The sequence below is a fragment of the Lactuca saligna genome, chromosome 2 (assembly GCF_052625555.1).
Source record: "Lactuca saligna cultivar CGN05327 chromosome 2, ASM5262555v1, whole genome shotgun sequence".
NCBI classification, from domain to species: Eukaryota; Viridiplantae; Streptophyta; class Magnoliopsida; order Asterales; family Asteraceae; genus Lactuca; species Lactuca saligna.
Genome location: NC_136418.1, coordinates 62,312,823 through 62,329,797, shown reverse-complemented (window position 1 = coordinate 62,329,797; position 16,975 = coordinate 62,312,823). Strand labels below are relative to the sequence as shown.

The 16,975-nt window shown below is 39.5% G+C and overlaps 1 protein-coding gene across 1 annotated transcript; it reads left to right on the top strand.

The window, feature by feature from the left end:
* Positions 1 to 588: 588 nt before the first annotated feature.
* LOC145029776 (uncharacterized) lies at positions 589 to 2,188 on the top strand. The gene is made up of 3 exons (XM_078978242.1): positions 589 to 1,113; positions 1,585 to 1,771; positions 1,842 to 2,188. The coding sequence occupies exons 1-3, from the start codon at positions 589 to 591 to the stop codon at positions 2,186 to 2,188; spliced, it is 1,059 nt and encodes a 352-aa protein (XP_078834368.1).
* The last annotated feature ends 14,787 nt before the right edge of the window (positions 2,189 to 16,975 follow it).

Sequence of the window (16,975 nt, the reverse complement as noted above, 5' to 3'; positions counted from 1 at the left end):
GACACATTCTCGGGTGTGTTGGGACTCAAACTAAGGAAGTGGTAAAAAAAATTCAAAAGTAACCTAAAAATGATTTTTTTAAGCCAAAGGAGGAGAGTGCAACGCTCGTGATCAGCCGAGCCAAGTAAGTAGTTTCCCAAGTTGAATAGCCATGTTATATGATAGTGAGCTTTGTCGATTATATGGAATTGCTAAGTGTATGTTTTCAAATTATATACAGTTAGGAGCTGATAGCCTCAGAATGATTGATTTAGCCTATTTGATCCTTTCTGTGTATAATTTGCGTGCCTAAAAGCAACCTATAGTGATTGGTTTGAATGTTATGAGTAGAACAACCATAGGGTGTCCGAGTTTGATTCATGCAAGAGTTGTGAGTCATGGTTTGTGTGGATAGAGTTGGAGATACCAGGTAAAGCAGCGGGGTAAGGTACGAGTAGGTGTGGAAGGTAGTATTGGGCCCGTACTACTGGAAGCACAGGACCCGTACCCAAACCCATGTTCTACCTGGGAATTCTAAAGGAAAACGGTATGGAAGTAACCTCGTTATGGGTATCCTGATCATTATGTTTTATGAAATGACAGTCTAGCATGGTGGTTACGCGATTTGGATCAGATTCGGGATCCAGGGCTAGGTCAGGCGGCCCTAATGATGGTATCGATGAGAGGCTGCGTGAGCTGATTGCGGCCGAGGTTACGAGGGGAATCCTTGACGCTACCCCCGTCATCTTTAGGAAGGTCAAGGAGGGTATGATGGAGATCATGGAGGAGAGACTTAGAGTATTCAGGGCCGATATTTCTGCAGGCCAGGGTGGAGCTCAAACCCCCTCGTTTAGGGAGTTCAAGGCATGCGGAGCTCTGGAGTTTTCTGGGGTCAGGGATCCCATTGTGAGCAGACGCTGGGTGGTGGACATTGAGAATGCCCAGCGCACGAGTTCTTGCCCGGAGGAGGCAAAGGTTGGATTTGCTTCCTGTATGCTGAGGGACAGGGCCCGAGATTGGTGGGGCGAAATTACTAGTCAGGTGGGAGCAGCCGGTGTGGCTAACATGTCGTGGGCCGAGTTTGTACGAAGATTCGATCAGGAGTTTGCACCACCTATTGAGGTGCAACGGATGGTGAGGGAGTTTCATGATTTACAGTAGACTACTGAGACTGTGGCGGAGATCACCGCCAAGTTTCGAGAGCGAGCTTTGTTGATCCCTCAGTATGCAACAGATGAGGACATGAGGAGGACCCCATATCTCTCTATGCTGAGAGAGGACATACAGGAATTTGTGAGCTTTACAGGGTGCAAAACCCTGAATGAGATGGTTGATAAGGCCCGTGAGAGGGAGATGGAGTTGGAGTCTCGCACGAAGTGGAAGACTGAGCAGGTTCAGGCAACGGGGGCTCAGGCTAAGAAGCCTAAGACATACGATTCTTCGAGTAAGGGCCAGCAGGGTCGGGGCTAGTGTGCCAAGTGCGGGAGATTCCATGGTGGGGCTTGTCGGACAGCCGGGATGTCAGGATGCTACTCATGTGGCCAGCAAGGCCACTTGAGTAAGGATTGCCCCAAGAAGGGCTTGATATGCTTTCACTGCAACCAGAAAGACCATAAAAAGGCCGATTGTCCGAGGTTTCAAGGAGGAGGAGGAGGAGGACCTGTGGTAGTGCCCGCGCCCGCCACTTTGAGGATTACTGATGGCCACCCTAAGGCGGAAGCTTCAGCGGTGAAGAGCCGCGCATTCCAGCTAACTACCGAGGAGGCTCAGGTCGCACCATACGTTATGGATGGTATGTGTTCATTATCCTCTGTCTCTTTTATGTTAAATGTTTGTATGTATGCTTATTATGCTTTGTATAGGGACCTTTTTAGTCAATGGTATGACGGCCCATATCTTATTCGATTCGGGGGCTACCGGATCTTTTGTGTCTCCTGCGCTTAGCAAGAAATTCCGAGACGCACCGGGGACTCTGGATACCCCGCTTGAGGTGGAGATTGCAGATGATTGCACCGTGAGTGCTGTGAGGGTGTGTCAGTACTGCATCCTGAATGTGCACGGCGAAAGGTTTCGCGTTGATTTGGTTCCCATACCATTGCGAGGATTGAAAGTGATAATTGGGATGGACTGGCTGGGGGCCAATGGGGCCATGATAGATTGTGAGCGGCAGTTAGTCCGAGTTCGAACCCTAAGGGGGGGGGAGAACTAGTTATCCACGGCGAAAGGATCACGCATGGCCCAACCCTTTGTTCAGTTGCAAGGGCGAGGAGGTTTCTGCAGCAGGGATGCTTGGGATTTTTGGTCGATGTTTCAGATACGCGAGTGGAGGAAGTGACGGATATCGATAGTGTACCAGTGGTGCGTGATTTTCGGGACGTTTTTCCCGAAGAATTACCCAGAGTGCCTCCGGATAGGCAAGTGGAGTTTCGTGTTGACCTGGTACCAGGTGCCGCCCCGATAGCAAAGGCACCATATCGGTTGGCACCACCCGAGATGCAGGAATTATCTACACAGTTTCAAGAGCTACTAGACCGAGGGTTCATCCGTCCGAGTAGTTCTCCGTGGGGAGCTCCGATCCTTTTTGTGGAAAAGAATGACGGGTCGCACAGGATGTGCATCGATTACAAAGAGCTGAATAAGCTGACGGTGAAGAACCGTTATCCTTTGCCTAGGATTGATGACCTGTTTGATCAGCTTCAGGGAGCATCATGGTTCTCTAAGATTGATCTCCGGTCACGGTATCATCAGATGAGGATTCGGGATGAGGATATACCGAAGACAACTTTCAGGACTCGTTATGGGTATTACGAGTTCATGGTGATGCCATTCGGGCTCACCCATGCTCCGGCCGCGTTCATCGATCTCATGAACCGGGTGTGCAGGCCGATGTTGGATCAGTCGGTGATCGTTTTTATTGATGATATCCTGGTCTACTGCAAGACCAGGGAACAACATGAGCAGCATTTAAGAGAGGTTCTGGAGACCTTGAGGACGGAGAAGTTGTATGCGAAGTTCTCCAAGTGTGACTTTTGGTTGCGGGAAGTGTAGTTGTTAGGTCATGTCATCAATCAAGAGGGTATTTCAGTTGACCCAGCGAAGGTGGAGGCTGTGATGAAATGGGAAGTACCGAGGAATGCCTCAGCGATTCGTAGCTTCTTGGGATTAGCGGGTTATTATCGGAGATTTATGCAAGATTTCTCCAAGACTGCTGTGCCATTGACCCGTTTGACTAAGAAGAATGTGGCTTTTCGATGGAGTGAGGATCAGCAGAGGGCTTTTGAGACCCTGAGGCAGAGGTTATGTGATACTTTGATTCTAGTATTGCCCGAGGGATTGGACGATTTCGTGGTATATTGTGATGCATTGATTTCAGGGTTGGGTGCGGTACTGATGCAGAGGGGACACGCGATCACATATGCCTCAAGGCAGTTGAAGCCTCACGAGGCAAATTACCCCACGCATGACCTGCAGTTGGGGGCAGTGATGTTTGCCCTCAAGATTTGGAGGCACTATTTATATGGGGTGAAATTCATTGTGTATACCGATCACAAGAGTCTGAAGTATTTGATGGATCAGCAGAACCTGAATATGCGACAGAGGAGATGGTTGGATGTGCTAAAGGACTATGACTGCGAGATCCTATACCATCCAGGGAAGGCCAATGTGGTGGCCGATGCATTGAGTCGCAAAGCGACGGGGTCGCCGATTAGGGGTATTTGTATGAGGGCGACAGTAAGTCCACCCTTGATAGACATGATTCGAGAGGCTCAGGTCGAGGGGGTGAAGAAAGAGAACGTGAAATTGGAAAGAATTCGGGGCAGTATCCTTTGTTTGTTAAGGATAGTCGTGGCTTGTTGACGCAATGTGGCCGAGTATGGGTGCCGATGTCAGGGGGAGTAGGGCAGAGATTGTTAGAGGGGGCGCATAAGTCCAAAATTTCTATACACCCAGGTGCAACAAAATGTATAGGGATTTCAGAATCAGCTATTGGTGGCCTTGTATGAAGCGGGAGATCGCCGGGTATGTGGAGCGATGCTTGACTTGGAGGAAGGTCAAGGATGAGCACCAGCGACCTCATGGTAAGGTTCAGCCATTACCCATTCCCATGTGGAAGTGGGAAGAGATCACTATGGACTTCATCACGAAGCTACCGCGGACAGCGAGGGGAGTAGATGCCATATGGGTGATCGTGGATAGACTGACGAAGAGTGCTCACTACATTCCGATCTTCGAGAGTATATCTGCAGAGAAATTGGTGAACATTTATGTTCGAGAGGTGGTGGCTAGGCACGGAGTGCCGATATCAGTGGTTTCAGATAGGGATGTTCGATTTACACCCAGGTTTTAGAATAAGTTCCATGTGGAACTGGGTACCCAGCTGCATTTTAGTATGACATATCACCCCCAGACCGACGGCCAAAGTGAGAGAACGATCCAGACACTAGAGGATATGTTGTGGGCATGTGTGCTGGATTTCGAAGTGAGTTGGGATACGTACCTCCCACTGGCAGATTTTTCGTACAATAACAGTTATCATGCCAGTATCGACCGAGACCCATTTGAGATGTTATATGTGTTGGATTAGTGTCTAAGTCCATAACTATTTTGGTATGTACTTGACCCGATGGTGCATGGTCCTTTTGGGTTGCCTTCACCAAAGCAACTTGATTGGAGAAATGAATAAAGAGAGAAAGGATAATATGATTTATTAATATGTTATAGGAATAATATATTAAAGGAGAAATCATATTTGTTTAATTAATATTGGTTAATAATTAATTAAGAATTAGTTTTGTGATCAAATGTAATTAATTAAACTATAGGGGCTGATTTGTAATTAGGTGATAGTTACAAAATAAGGTAAGGATTATCTTACTTATATGGTGGACGAATTAAAGGTTGGAAAGCCTTAGAATTCGAGTATGATAAGGATTCAAGGATTATCTTATTGGTTGCTTAATGGATAATCAACTAGATAAGGATATTGACTGAAACCCTATCTCTACACCTATATAAACACCCCTAGGGTCATGAATTCGTGTATCCCTTCCCAAGAGGTCCTAGATACGAATTCTAACCTCTCACCTCTCTCTTTATACCTTCTCCACTTGCTTATGGTGTTTGTAAGCCATTAGAGGAGTGACACTTGTGACTCTAAGCCTTCCAAAGCAAATTCAAGGAGTAATTGGGATTGTTATTGCTACATAACAATCAAGGTATGATCTTAAACCTAATTACATATTAATATGATTACTTGTATGCTAGAATTAGGATTTATAGTCTTGGATTCAAAGCATGTACAATAGAGAAACCCAGATCCAAGCATTAGGGTTTGTATGAGCACATAGGATGTCTTATGACCAAAACCCATCAGTGGTATCAGAGCCTAGCTTGGTTTCAATTGTATTGATGCATTGTATAACTGGAAAATCGTTTTTTTTGGCTTTATGGCTGAGGAACTCGGCGAGTACCACAGTGTACTCGGCGAGTAGACCTCAACTCGGCGAGTACAATGTGGTACTCGGCGAGTTCGAGCGTCAGATAATGCTTATCTCGGGATTTCTTGCTGTTTTTGCATATGGATAGTTACCTTATCATGTTAGATCAATATAAATCCGATTTTATGATATATATGACTATATTCTTAATCTAATTAAAGATAATTATCAATTAACAAGATAATTGTTTCCTTATAAGATAATTGATTAATTATTTTGAGTAAATTGATAAATTGTTTTGCAAGAAATCATTAAATAAATCAAATATGGATAATTATGTGATTAAATGTTAATTTAAAATTATTTGTTATTTGATCCTTGTTGTTATGAAAGGTTTCATATTTTCCCCTTTAGGTTTTATAGTTTAAATTTGAACCTAAAAGTTTTGGAGTTTTAAAATTTAAATAGTTAAAACCCTAATGTTTTGAAAAAGGTTTCAAAACTTGCCCTCAAGTTTTGGAATTTAAAAGTTGATTAAAAGGTTTAATTAGAAATGTTAAATTCTAAAACTCTAGTAATGTTTTGAAAAGTTCAAATCACACCCTTATGGTTTTATTAATTAATTAAGGAGTATAATTAAAAGAGGTTTAATAAATCCATAAAAGTTTAGGTTAACCTTTTAATTGAATTAAAAGTGTAATTGTTAAAGTTAACCATATAGTATTTTAAAAGTATAAAATACACTCTATACTATATATAACATTAAAAGTCTAACATTATATATATATATATATGTATGAGTAAAAGTCAGTCTTACCGTTAGTAGGCCTCATTCACGAAGCTGGTCTATAAGGGGTGTTTAAGGAAATTGCCTATAAAATGGCGATTGAATGGGTATCCACTCTTATCCACCGCACTCTTGACTAGTGGAGGGTCGTTAGCCGAACGGGTAGGATAGGACGAAACCTTCCATTATAAGTATAATGAAATACCAAGTAACTAAATGTTTTTCAAATTCCCAATCTTAGTTACTTAGGCAAAAAGTGAATTGATGCAATTCCATGAAATTACACTTTGTGCCCTTGCGAAGACGTTAGTGGAGCGTGTGTGGTTTACCGGCACACTAAATGGTTCTAAGCAAAGGTAGCAAAGGGTGACTCAATGTTTGTCATAGTTCGGTGGAGCGTGTGTGGTTTACCGGCACATCGAATAGGTGATTGTAACATGTGAGGGCACCATGTAGTTTGCATGGTTATTCACACCCGCTTTGTGATCGTCGGCATCCCAGTCACAAACAAGAGGGGCATATCGAGATTTAAACATGCCATTGAAATGTTCAATGAATCTCAAAGGATCTAGGAGTTTTCATAGATTTAAAACTTAAATTTCTTTTTCGTTTTTCATGGTGGAAATTAGTGAATCGTCATTCACTTACCTTCAAATGTTCTGCAATTTGGGTTACATCATCCCTCTCCCGAGTTGTAGGATATTGTGTTGGGTCCTAGCCTTCGAATTTCATTTGGGTGATTTACCAAGGACTCAATCAATCAACTAACTTGAATTCGTTTTCTCCCGATGTGAAAGTTCGACAACTATGGTCTTCTAAAATCCCGTGGAAGAAGCATTCCACATGAAGATGATATTCCATGATTCGATCGAGGAACAAGAAATCATGCTTCACTTCCTCCTCCTCCTCCAATTATTCTCCCTAACCCACAAGATTGTAAAATTGAAAGGTTCAATATCACTCAAGCCCTTTTGGCAAGTAAACATAAAGAGGGCAAGTCGGTGTGTGCACACGTCTTAGGGATGAAGTCACACATTGATAGATTAAGAATGATGGGATCCGTTGTCGGTGAAGCAATGGCTGTTGATTGGATTCTTCAGTCACTTCCTAACTCGTATAGTGAGTTCGTAAGAGAGTACTATATGATGAGCTGCGACGTGACCCTTATAGATCTCACCTATATGCTTATTGCTGCTAAATCAGCAATGGTTTGGCGCAATAGAAAAGCAAAGTTGATTGGTGAATCTGCCTTCAAGACCTCTATGGATATAGACAATGGCAATGAAAGACATGCAATGATCGAAAAAGTTTGATCATAAGAGAAAGGCGATGTCTGAAGTAGTTCCATGTGTTGTTCCAAAGAAGTCAATTTGCTTTTATTGCCAAGAGAAGGGGCATTGGAGACGAAGTTGCCCTATCTACCTAAGAGATCTAAGAGATGGGAGAGTCAAAAGTATGACTACGCTTTAGGTAAGAATCCACTATCTAACTCCATTAAGTTCCTATTCATTGATTCTTAATACATGATGTGATAAGATTTCATTTGAATGTTTTGAAGGATCGGTAAAAAGAAAGGAAGCTTGATAAGAGAGCAAGATGAATCTAATCACAAGAGATGGATCTTGATTGCATGGACTTGAAGATTGGATTTTGAGCTTAGATAGTTATGATAGAGTTGTTATAAATTTTCTTTTTACATAGTTTTCAATAGATTTTGCATTGTAAGGACAAATGATTTTCCGCTGCTTTTATAAATAAAACAAATTTTGTTTGACTTATTTATTTATTTGTTTACTTCCTTGCAATGAAATCGTTATGTGAAAATTGATGTTTGCATATTTCTACAACGAATGGATATGATTCTTAGTTATGTTATTTATGGAAATGTCAAGAATTTACCAAATAGGGAGAGTTTCTCATCGCCCAAAGTTTCAATTGGACAGAAATTTGGAATCACGCAACTTGGTTGCATGATGAATGAGAAATTTCGTATTTGGAAATTAGACTAATTCATTGACAAAGTGTCAAGTGAAGGATTAGGAGATCGAGTACACAAAGTTGTGTGTTGATCAAGTTCACCATAAGAGTAACAAATATATTCGTCATGATTTACTAAAGGCTTAGTAAATATGATTACACTTACAAGATTAAGTGTAATTTTGAATTGATTAAAGGGTTTAGATCAATAGCAAAACGAATAAGAAGAATCAAGTAGGCAGAAAGATAAGAGGTTCTCCATTCTAAGAAGAAGGGAGAGTAGCTTTTATGCTTTATGATAGGTCTTAATGATTTAGAACGATATCTCAATTGATCCTCTAAGTGAGTCTTGGTATAATTGTATGTCCAAGAAGAGGAATCAAAGATTGAAGAAATGGTCAAATCAAGAAGTCAATCATACTTCGTTCCAAAACAAGTCTTAAAGTCAAGATTGTGACATTGAGTGAATAGTATTAAGAAGGTTTATAACATTCATCAATTGTGGAAAGTTGTGATGTCTTGGATAAGACAAAGACCAACCAAGACCATTTTATGAAGTGTTTTGATAAAAGCTACACTAACTCTTGAATATTTGGTTGTCAACAAATGTTTTGTTGACAAGAGAATCTTATATGTCAAGGAGTCAGTGGGAGTCTTAATGGTCTTGAAAGGTTTCAAGAACAAATCAAATAAACCTTATTGATTATCACTAGCACACGATTTGAGGTTTACAACCTATCGTGAAGACATTATTTTGTTTCTGTGCCAATCCAATCGAGTTAATTATGCAGGTGAGTCCTATGAGTTCTCATTTGAATGCATAAAAGGCAAGGACCTTGATCAATGGAAAGTACATTGATAGGAAAAGGTGAGCTGCTTAACTACTTGGAAAACGTGGTGGGCAGTTGTGCTACCATAAGGCAAGAAATCAAGATTAAGGAAGTTCGATCCATATGAGTTTGCATTTGTCGTAAACTTTGGTTTTAACAAATTCACATGGATAGGAACACATACACCGTTTAAATCTAAGTGTCATAAGATTTCCTCCTTCATGAAAATGATTGTGAGAAAATGCTTTCACTAAGAAAGATTTTAAAAAATAGTGATTGTAAAATTGCATTCTCGAATTCGATCATGGTTACGGCATCCCTTTCCATAATTTGAATTGTGAGGTTTGGCAATTAGTCTTAATTGTTAAGACACACATATGAACTTTCTAAGGCAAAAGTGTATAAGTTCAAGAAGCCTTGATAAAAGATTATCAAAGCACTAAGTATTAGAACAATGAACTTAAGAAATTCAATAAGTATTGTTTTCTGAAAGTTAAGATGTTTATGAATACATGTCGAAGCTAGTGGGAGCATAAGTGTTATGTTTTATAATAATCATCATGATAGTGGGAGCATAAATGTTATGATTGTATGATTATTAAGGCAAGTATTGCATAGTTGGCAATATTAATTATAGAAAACAAGAGTCATACTTTGCAAAGTTGTAAGAGTTGAAAGGTTGTTTTGCTATAATTAAGGGAGAGAATATTATGCTTCATTTCAAATCTAAAGGATTAGGTTGTGGAATGTTAATAAATTTAGTCAAAGGTACATAGTGTGTTCTTAAAATTTTCGATTATGATTACATTCCTCTTCACAATTCGAATTTTGAGAACATAGCAAATAAAACATTGTGCATCGTGTCCCATACGCTATGGGTATAGGATCGATTGCAAATGCTTTAATGTTTGACCATTCTAAAATTTTCCAAATGTCCAGTGCATTTAGAGGGAAAAGGGACTAGCATCGTGTCCCATACGCTATGGGTATAGGATCGATTGCAAATGCTTTAATGTTTGACCATTCTAAAATTTTCCAAATGTCCAGTGCATTTAGAGGGAAAAGGGACTAGAATTGGTTTTGACTAAAATAATTAAACAACTATCAAAGGACAATCCAAAGTTCGACGAGGATTGGTCGCTTGTGAGTAGTTGGAAGTATAGTATTGGAAATTATGGAAATGTTTCCATATTGGATGGACAATATCGACATCATTACGAATAGATACGATTCTATCAAGAAATGAGTTGTCATATGGAAAATATGGAAGCGTGTCCATATTAGGAAGTAAATATTGAAAATATATGTCTAGATTAGAAACTTTTATGCAAAAGGATGTTCAAAGGAATGTACTTTGAGTGAGAGACATCATATCTAAGGAATTGTCTTGTAACAATCTCCGATAGAGGACTTTGTAATATCATTGGCAATAGTCTTTGAGACTTTAGTGCAGTGACATTACAAAAGGATCGTTTCATAAAGTGTTAGAATCTAGTATATTCTATAAGTAACAAGAATTTGATATTCTTACACTTAAGAAAATGGATTTGGAGTTGTAAAATGAGAAGGATTGGAAACGTGTTCAATTTGTCTATTTCACAAAAGTAAGAACCATAGGTAAACATTGTGTGCATGCTAGGAGTATGGGACAAGTGTTGGAATTCAAGTAAGAAGTTGATTACCCGAAACGACAAATAATGAGTAATCGATATGGTGATAAATAAAACGTGTTTTGTTTATACTCAAAGGTTTGAGGCCATATAGGCTTAGTATTATTCTTGTGTTTCACCTTGCATGTTTTGACTTCCAGAATAATTGAGTTTATTAGGAATAATCGAATTATTCAAACGGGCCACAGTCGTTCATATGTTGGAAGTAGATAAGAATAAAGACTGTCGTGAATTGGTGTGTGGATTGTCTAGAAGAGTATTAGACATAAGCAAATGTTTGCTGCAACGTTCATGAGTGCTTATGAATATGATTTGAGCATTGGATTAAACCCACGCTCACTTGGATCACTCCATGAATTGTATTACGAGTGATTAGTGAGACGATAACATCTTATATTCTTGAAACCGAGATGTGTGAGTTGTATCTTGCGAATCGGTTGCACATTGATAATATGTAAACGCACCAGTAACTTGGTGTTATAAAACATATTGTTGTGTGTAATTCGGTGAGTGAGTGCAAGCGAGCATTGTATCAAAGTTTATCCGTTCCTCTTATCCAAAGTAGGATAAAAGCGATATCTTTGGGCCCCTCGATGGTTTAGTGATGACATACGTAAATGCTCGGCCGGGCTAGGGCTAATTTGATTTGTTCAATTAGTCTGTCGTCATAAATTGGAAATCGAGATATAGTACAAAGAGAATGATTTGAAATCATATCTCATACGATATCTAGAATGGAGGAATATATGATCCCTTATCTAAGGACACGCGTATCTGATATGATCAGAGTTGACAGCGGCTTTGGAAAGCTACGATTGCAGATCAGGATCTGAAGTCATACGCAGAATAGTTGTTAGACTTATCCAAGTGGGAGACTGTTGGATTAGTGTCTAAGTCCATAACTATTTTGGTATGTACTTGACCCGATGGTGCATGGTCCTTTTGGGTTGCCTTCACCAAAGCAACTTGATTGGAGAAATGAATAAAGAGAGAAAGGATAATATGATTTATTAATATGTTATAGGAATAATATATTAAAGGAGAAATCATATTTGTTTAATTAATATTGGTCAATAATTAATTAAGAATTAGTTTTGTGATCAAACGTAATTAATTAAACTAGAGGGGCTGATTTGTAATTACGTGATAGTTACAAAATAAGGTAAGGATTATCTTACTTATATGGTGGACGAATTAAAGGTTGGAAAGCCTTAGAATTCGAGTATGATAAGGATTTAAGGATTATCTTATTGGTTGCTTAATGGATAATCAACTAGATAAGGATAATGACTGAAACCGTATCTCTACACCTATATAAACACCCCTAGGGTCATGAATTCGTGTATCCCTTCCCAAGAGGTCCTAGATACGAATTCTAACCTCTCACCTCTCTCTTTATACCTTCTCCACTTGCTTATGGTGTTTGTAAGCCATTAGAGGAGTGACACTTGTGACTCTAAGCCTTCCAAAGCAAATTCAAGGAGGAATTGGGATTGTTATTGCTACATAACAATCAAGGTATGATCTTAAACCTAATTACATATTAATATGATTACTTTTATGCTAGAATTAGGGTTTATAGTCTTGGATTCAAAGCATGTACAATAGAGAAACCTAGATCCAAGCATTAGGGTTTGTATGAGCACATAGGATGTCTTATGACCAAAACCCATCAATATGGATGGAGGTGCAAGACCCCAGTGTGCTGGGATGAGGTTGGGCATCGAGTTTTGGGGAGCACGGAGGTGGTACTCGAGACCACCGGACTGATTCAGCAGGTGCGTGACCGATTAAGAGTCGCGCAGAGTCGCCAGAAGAGTTATGTGGACCGACGGTGGTCAGACCTCGAATTTCAGGAAGGAGACTTTGTCCTACTGAAGGTGTCACCCTGGAAAGGGATCCGGTTCCATAAAAGGGGCAAATTGGGGCCTCGGTTTATAGGCCCGTTCAGGATCATAGACCTGGTGGGCAGGATGGCATATCGTTTAGAGCTCCTAGAGGAGCTTAGTCGGATTCACAACACCTTCCATGTGTCTTAGCTTCGGAAGTGTGTTGCCGACGAGTCTTCAGTCATATCCTTGGACGACATTGAGTTGGATGGGAACCTGAATTATGTCGAGAGACCAGTTGCGATCCTAGACAAGAAGACGAAGAAGCTCCGTAATAAAGAAGTGAAATTGGTAAAGGTGCAATGGCAGCACCGAAAGAGTTCTGAATGGACCTAGGAACCGGAAGATGAAATGCGAGGTTTCTATCCGGAGTTGTTTGGACTAGCAGGCTTCGAGGACGAAGCCTTATTCAAGTGGGGGAGATTTGTAACACCCTGATCCTCATGTATTAATAATGATATTTTGGTTCGGATTTTTGAGAACCTACTCGGCGAGTTGGCCTCCCTACTCGTCAAGTAGTAGCAGGTTTGTCCGTGAAGTTTATTGACCTACTCGCCAAGTTCATTATGGGACTCGACGAGTAGATGTTGGCAGATGAAACCCTAGATTTCGGGGCCTTGCACCCTATTTAAAGGGTCAATAGCCTCCCCTAGCCTCCCCTTTACAGCTCTTTACCTCCCAAAAACCCTTATTCGAGTGTGAGTGTGTTTCTTGGTGATTTTAAGCTTGAAGGAGGGATTTGATGAAGGAAGCACTTGAGGAAACAAGCTAAAGGAAGCAAAGGGCTCGTGGGGATTCAAGATCTTCTTCTACGGGAGCACTTTCTGAAGGTATTAACCTGTTCCTTGGCTCATTTCCACCCAAAACCCTCTTGTGCATGGATTCTAAGAAATGGGCTTTTGTGTTTAAGCCAAGATCCGAAGTTGTAACTTCAGTTCTGGACTCCATTCGGCCTTGAGATGCATAAAGTTATCAGTTGAGCTTAGCATGTGCCTCCCCTCAAGTGTATGACTCCATTCCATGCTTAGATTTTCTATTTTAGGGCCTTAAAGCCTTGCATGCACGTAAAGTTTGCAACTTTACGTGGAAAGCATGCCTTAGGAGCCTAGATCTGTAATTTGGAAGCATTGCATTGCTCAAAAGAGTCTGTATGGCTTAAGATCTGATAGGACTCGGCGAGTCGTAGGGGGCGACTCGGCAAGTCATATGAAGGCAGGCATGGATTCGACGAGTTGGATGAACAACTCGGCGAGCCCGATGAATAATGCTATGAACTCGACGAGTTGGATGAACAACTTGGCGAGCCGGATGAAGATTACCTAGAACTCGATGGGTTGAAGGAACAACTCGGCGAGTCGAGTAAGATTGCCCCAATCGTTGGATGTTCATAGACGTGTCGAGTGGAAAGCAAGGAAACTCGACGAATGACCTTAGATTATCAATCAAGAACGTATGAGCTTGACGAGTCACCTCGATGACTCAGCGAGTAGATGTTATCCCGGGAAACTCAGCGAACTAGTTGTACTCAGCGAGTTAGGGTCAACATGGACTGTTGACTTGATCTTGGCTGTAGTTGACCAGGATGGACTTTGGGGAAATGACTGGACATTGTATGATACTTTTTAGGCAGTTGAGTGGAGCAGCCCGTGGGGTATATTTGGTCGCAATGTGTCAGCTCAGCATTCGTGACAGGTGAGTCTTCTCACCATACCTATGGGTCTAAGGAACCAAGGTCGACCCATTATGTGATTATGATATATGTGTTAAACATTCTGTGTTTTGTTATGTGATTGCATGTTTTGGATGAAGACCCCGGGGGAAGCTCGTGGCATTGGATGTAAGACCATGTGGGGTAGCCCATGGCAGTCCTAGGTGAAGACCATGTGGGGTAGCCCATGGTATTGGATGTAAGGCCATGTGGGGGAGCCCATGGCAGTCCTAGGTAAAGACCATGTGGGGTAGCCCATAGCATTCTCACAAGTTTCATGTATGCATGGCTTACGTGATATGTGTGTAGCTTTTATAGCTAACAGGATATATGATATGTGGTTTGTGTGTGTGTGTGGTATGCTCTAGGAAACTCACTAAGCATTTCGCTTACAGGTTGTTGATTGTTTCAGGTACTTCAGAGCCTAAGGGCAAAGGAAAGGCATGATGACGTGGCGTGCACTCTACCTCTTTTTGTGTGTTTGGGACTCTCTAATGTTTTCAAAAGTACAATGAAATTGTAATAATTTTGAAATGGAAAACAAATGGTTTGGAAATTTAAGGATTATGGGATTTGTTTGATTAATTAAAAATGAAAAAAAATCTTGGTAAAAATTGGGTCGTTACAATACCATCTCTTAAGTTGTTTGTAGTAAATATGGCATGTAACTAAATGTATAAGGATGAAATGTGAGTTTGTAAGAAACTTAGTCAACAATGACTTTGAATGTAGATTGTGGTTATCATAAAAGCAAAGTATTAAACAAATTCAAGTAAGAACCTGCTCATGGAATCATTCACATATAATAACTTCTCAAGTAATGAATGTATTTCCATCTCCATTAACTTCCATGAGCGGTTGGAGCCCATTCTTGGTGTTTGTTTTACTTCATTACCCTTTGTTTCACATTTAAAATCTAGATGGTTTCACTATTCAACTAATCGTTTTTTGGTGAATTTAACACCTAAAAATGGAAAAATACATCAAAAGACAATGTACTTTAGTGCATGTAACACATTTCAAAGTACATGTAACACATTTCAAAGTACATTTCTATTTAGTTCATATGATACCTAAAAATGGGAAATGCACCAAATGGCAATGCATTATGGTTTTTGGTAAATAAATCAATATAAACTGCAGCAAAATAGATTAAAAAAAAAAAAGATGTAAATTCAAATGACATTGATATTTAGTGCATTTAGCACCTAAAAAGGATGACTTAAAATCTATAATGCACTACAAAGAAAAGTTAAGTGAGCTAAGTTATTAGAAAAAAAAAAACAAATAATTAGTTGGGTGCTTATTTTGAAAGTATACCTATTCATGGCATTGTAGTTTAAGTATGATGCTTTGATAAGAAAAATAGAGACACAAATGATACAAAATAAGAAGATTCAACCTCTATAGAAAGATAATGGTAAAAAAAAAAAAAAAAAAAAAAAAAAAAAAAAGCATTGTGACTATTTTTGTCATGCTAACCATTTAAGTCAAATATTGCCTTTTTGGTCATTTTGCTACGATTAAGCACGTAATCACAATTAAAATAATAATTTTTTGGTCAATTAAAAAATGGCATAATAACATGTAAAAAAGAAATCATTTTTACCAATTATGTTAATTTTGTTGATGACAAATTTGGCCATTATGGTCAAAATGACTAAGTTGGTCATTTTGGTCAAAAAGACCATTTTAGTGATTTTGCCATATCAAGCAAGTAAAGGGGATCATTTTTGTAAAATCCATAGTAGGGAGTGACCAATTATGTAAAGGGGACCATTTTTGTAAATTCCATATTAGGTAGGGGCCTCAGTGACGTATGAATATTACCGATCTTAGATTTTGGCCAACTCAAAATCACTATGTTGTTCATATATAAATAACCCCTGAAAAAAACACAGACCACATTTGTTACAGGAAACTATTATTAACAGGTGAAAATGGCCAGCTTGAAAAGATATCTAAAACTTTTATGGTTTCATTGGAACATTTGTTACAGGAGACTATTGTTAACAGGTGAAAATGGCCAGCTTGAAAAAAAAAAACATTTGTTACACTGTAAAACAACCCAAAATTATAACGTTTTTTTGTGTGATTTCTTAATTACATGAAGCTTATTCTTCAGGAATATTACTTTTGAGATTTTGGATGACTTCCCTACCAAAGGTGAGATAGGTATCATGTTGCCTCATATAAAAATGTTCTTCAATTGGTGTGAGGGATAGGCAAGTAGAGGAAGGTGGAACATTTCAGCAACATGTGACATTATTTGTTCAAAGAGACTGTGTGTATAATCTTCATCCCCTACATCTCCCACATGTTAATCCCACATATTAAATTGTTTTTTTTATGATGGGTTTAAGTGTCAATTTCGTTATTCTCCTTATTTCTAAACTGAATCAGATCAAGAACATAAATTACTTCAACCGGAATTACACATGCTAGCTTGCAACACACGGCTTAAGCAAACAAACTTATCAAAGAAAGTAAGATAAACTGATAAGTGAGAAGTGAAAACATAATTTTTTTACTCTAATGCACGTTTACAAACCCAAACAAAGTAATATAAGCCTTTTTTCATAGGGAAATAACATATATAAGACACCAGCAAATATTTGCCCTAAAAAATCTAAATTTTACAACAGGCGCATAAAAAATCAAGATGTTAAGTTACCAACTCTCAGTTATTCAACGATT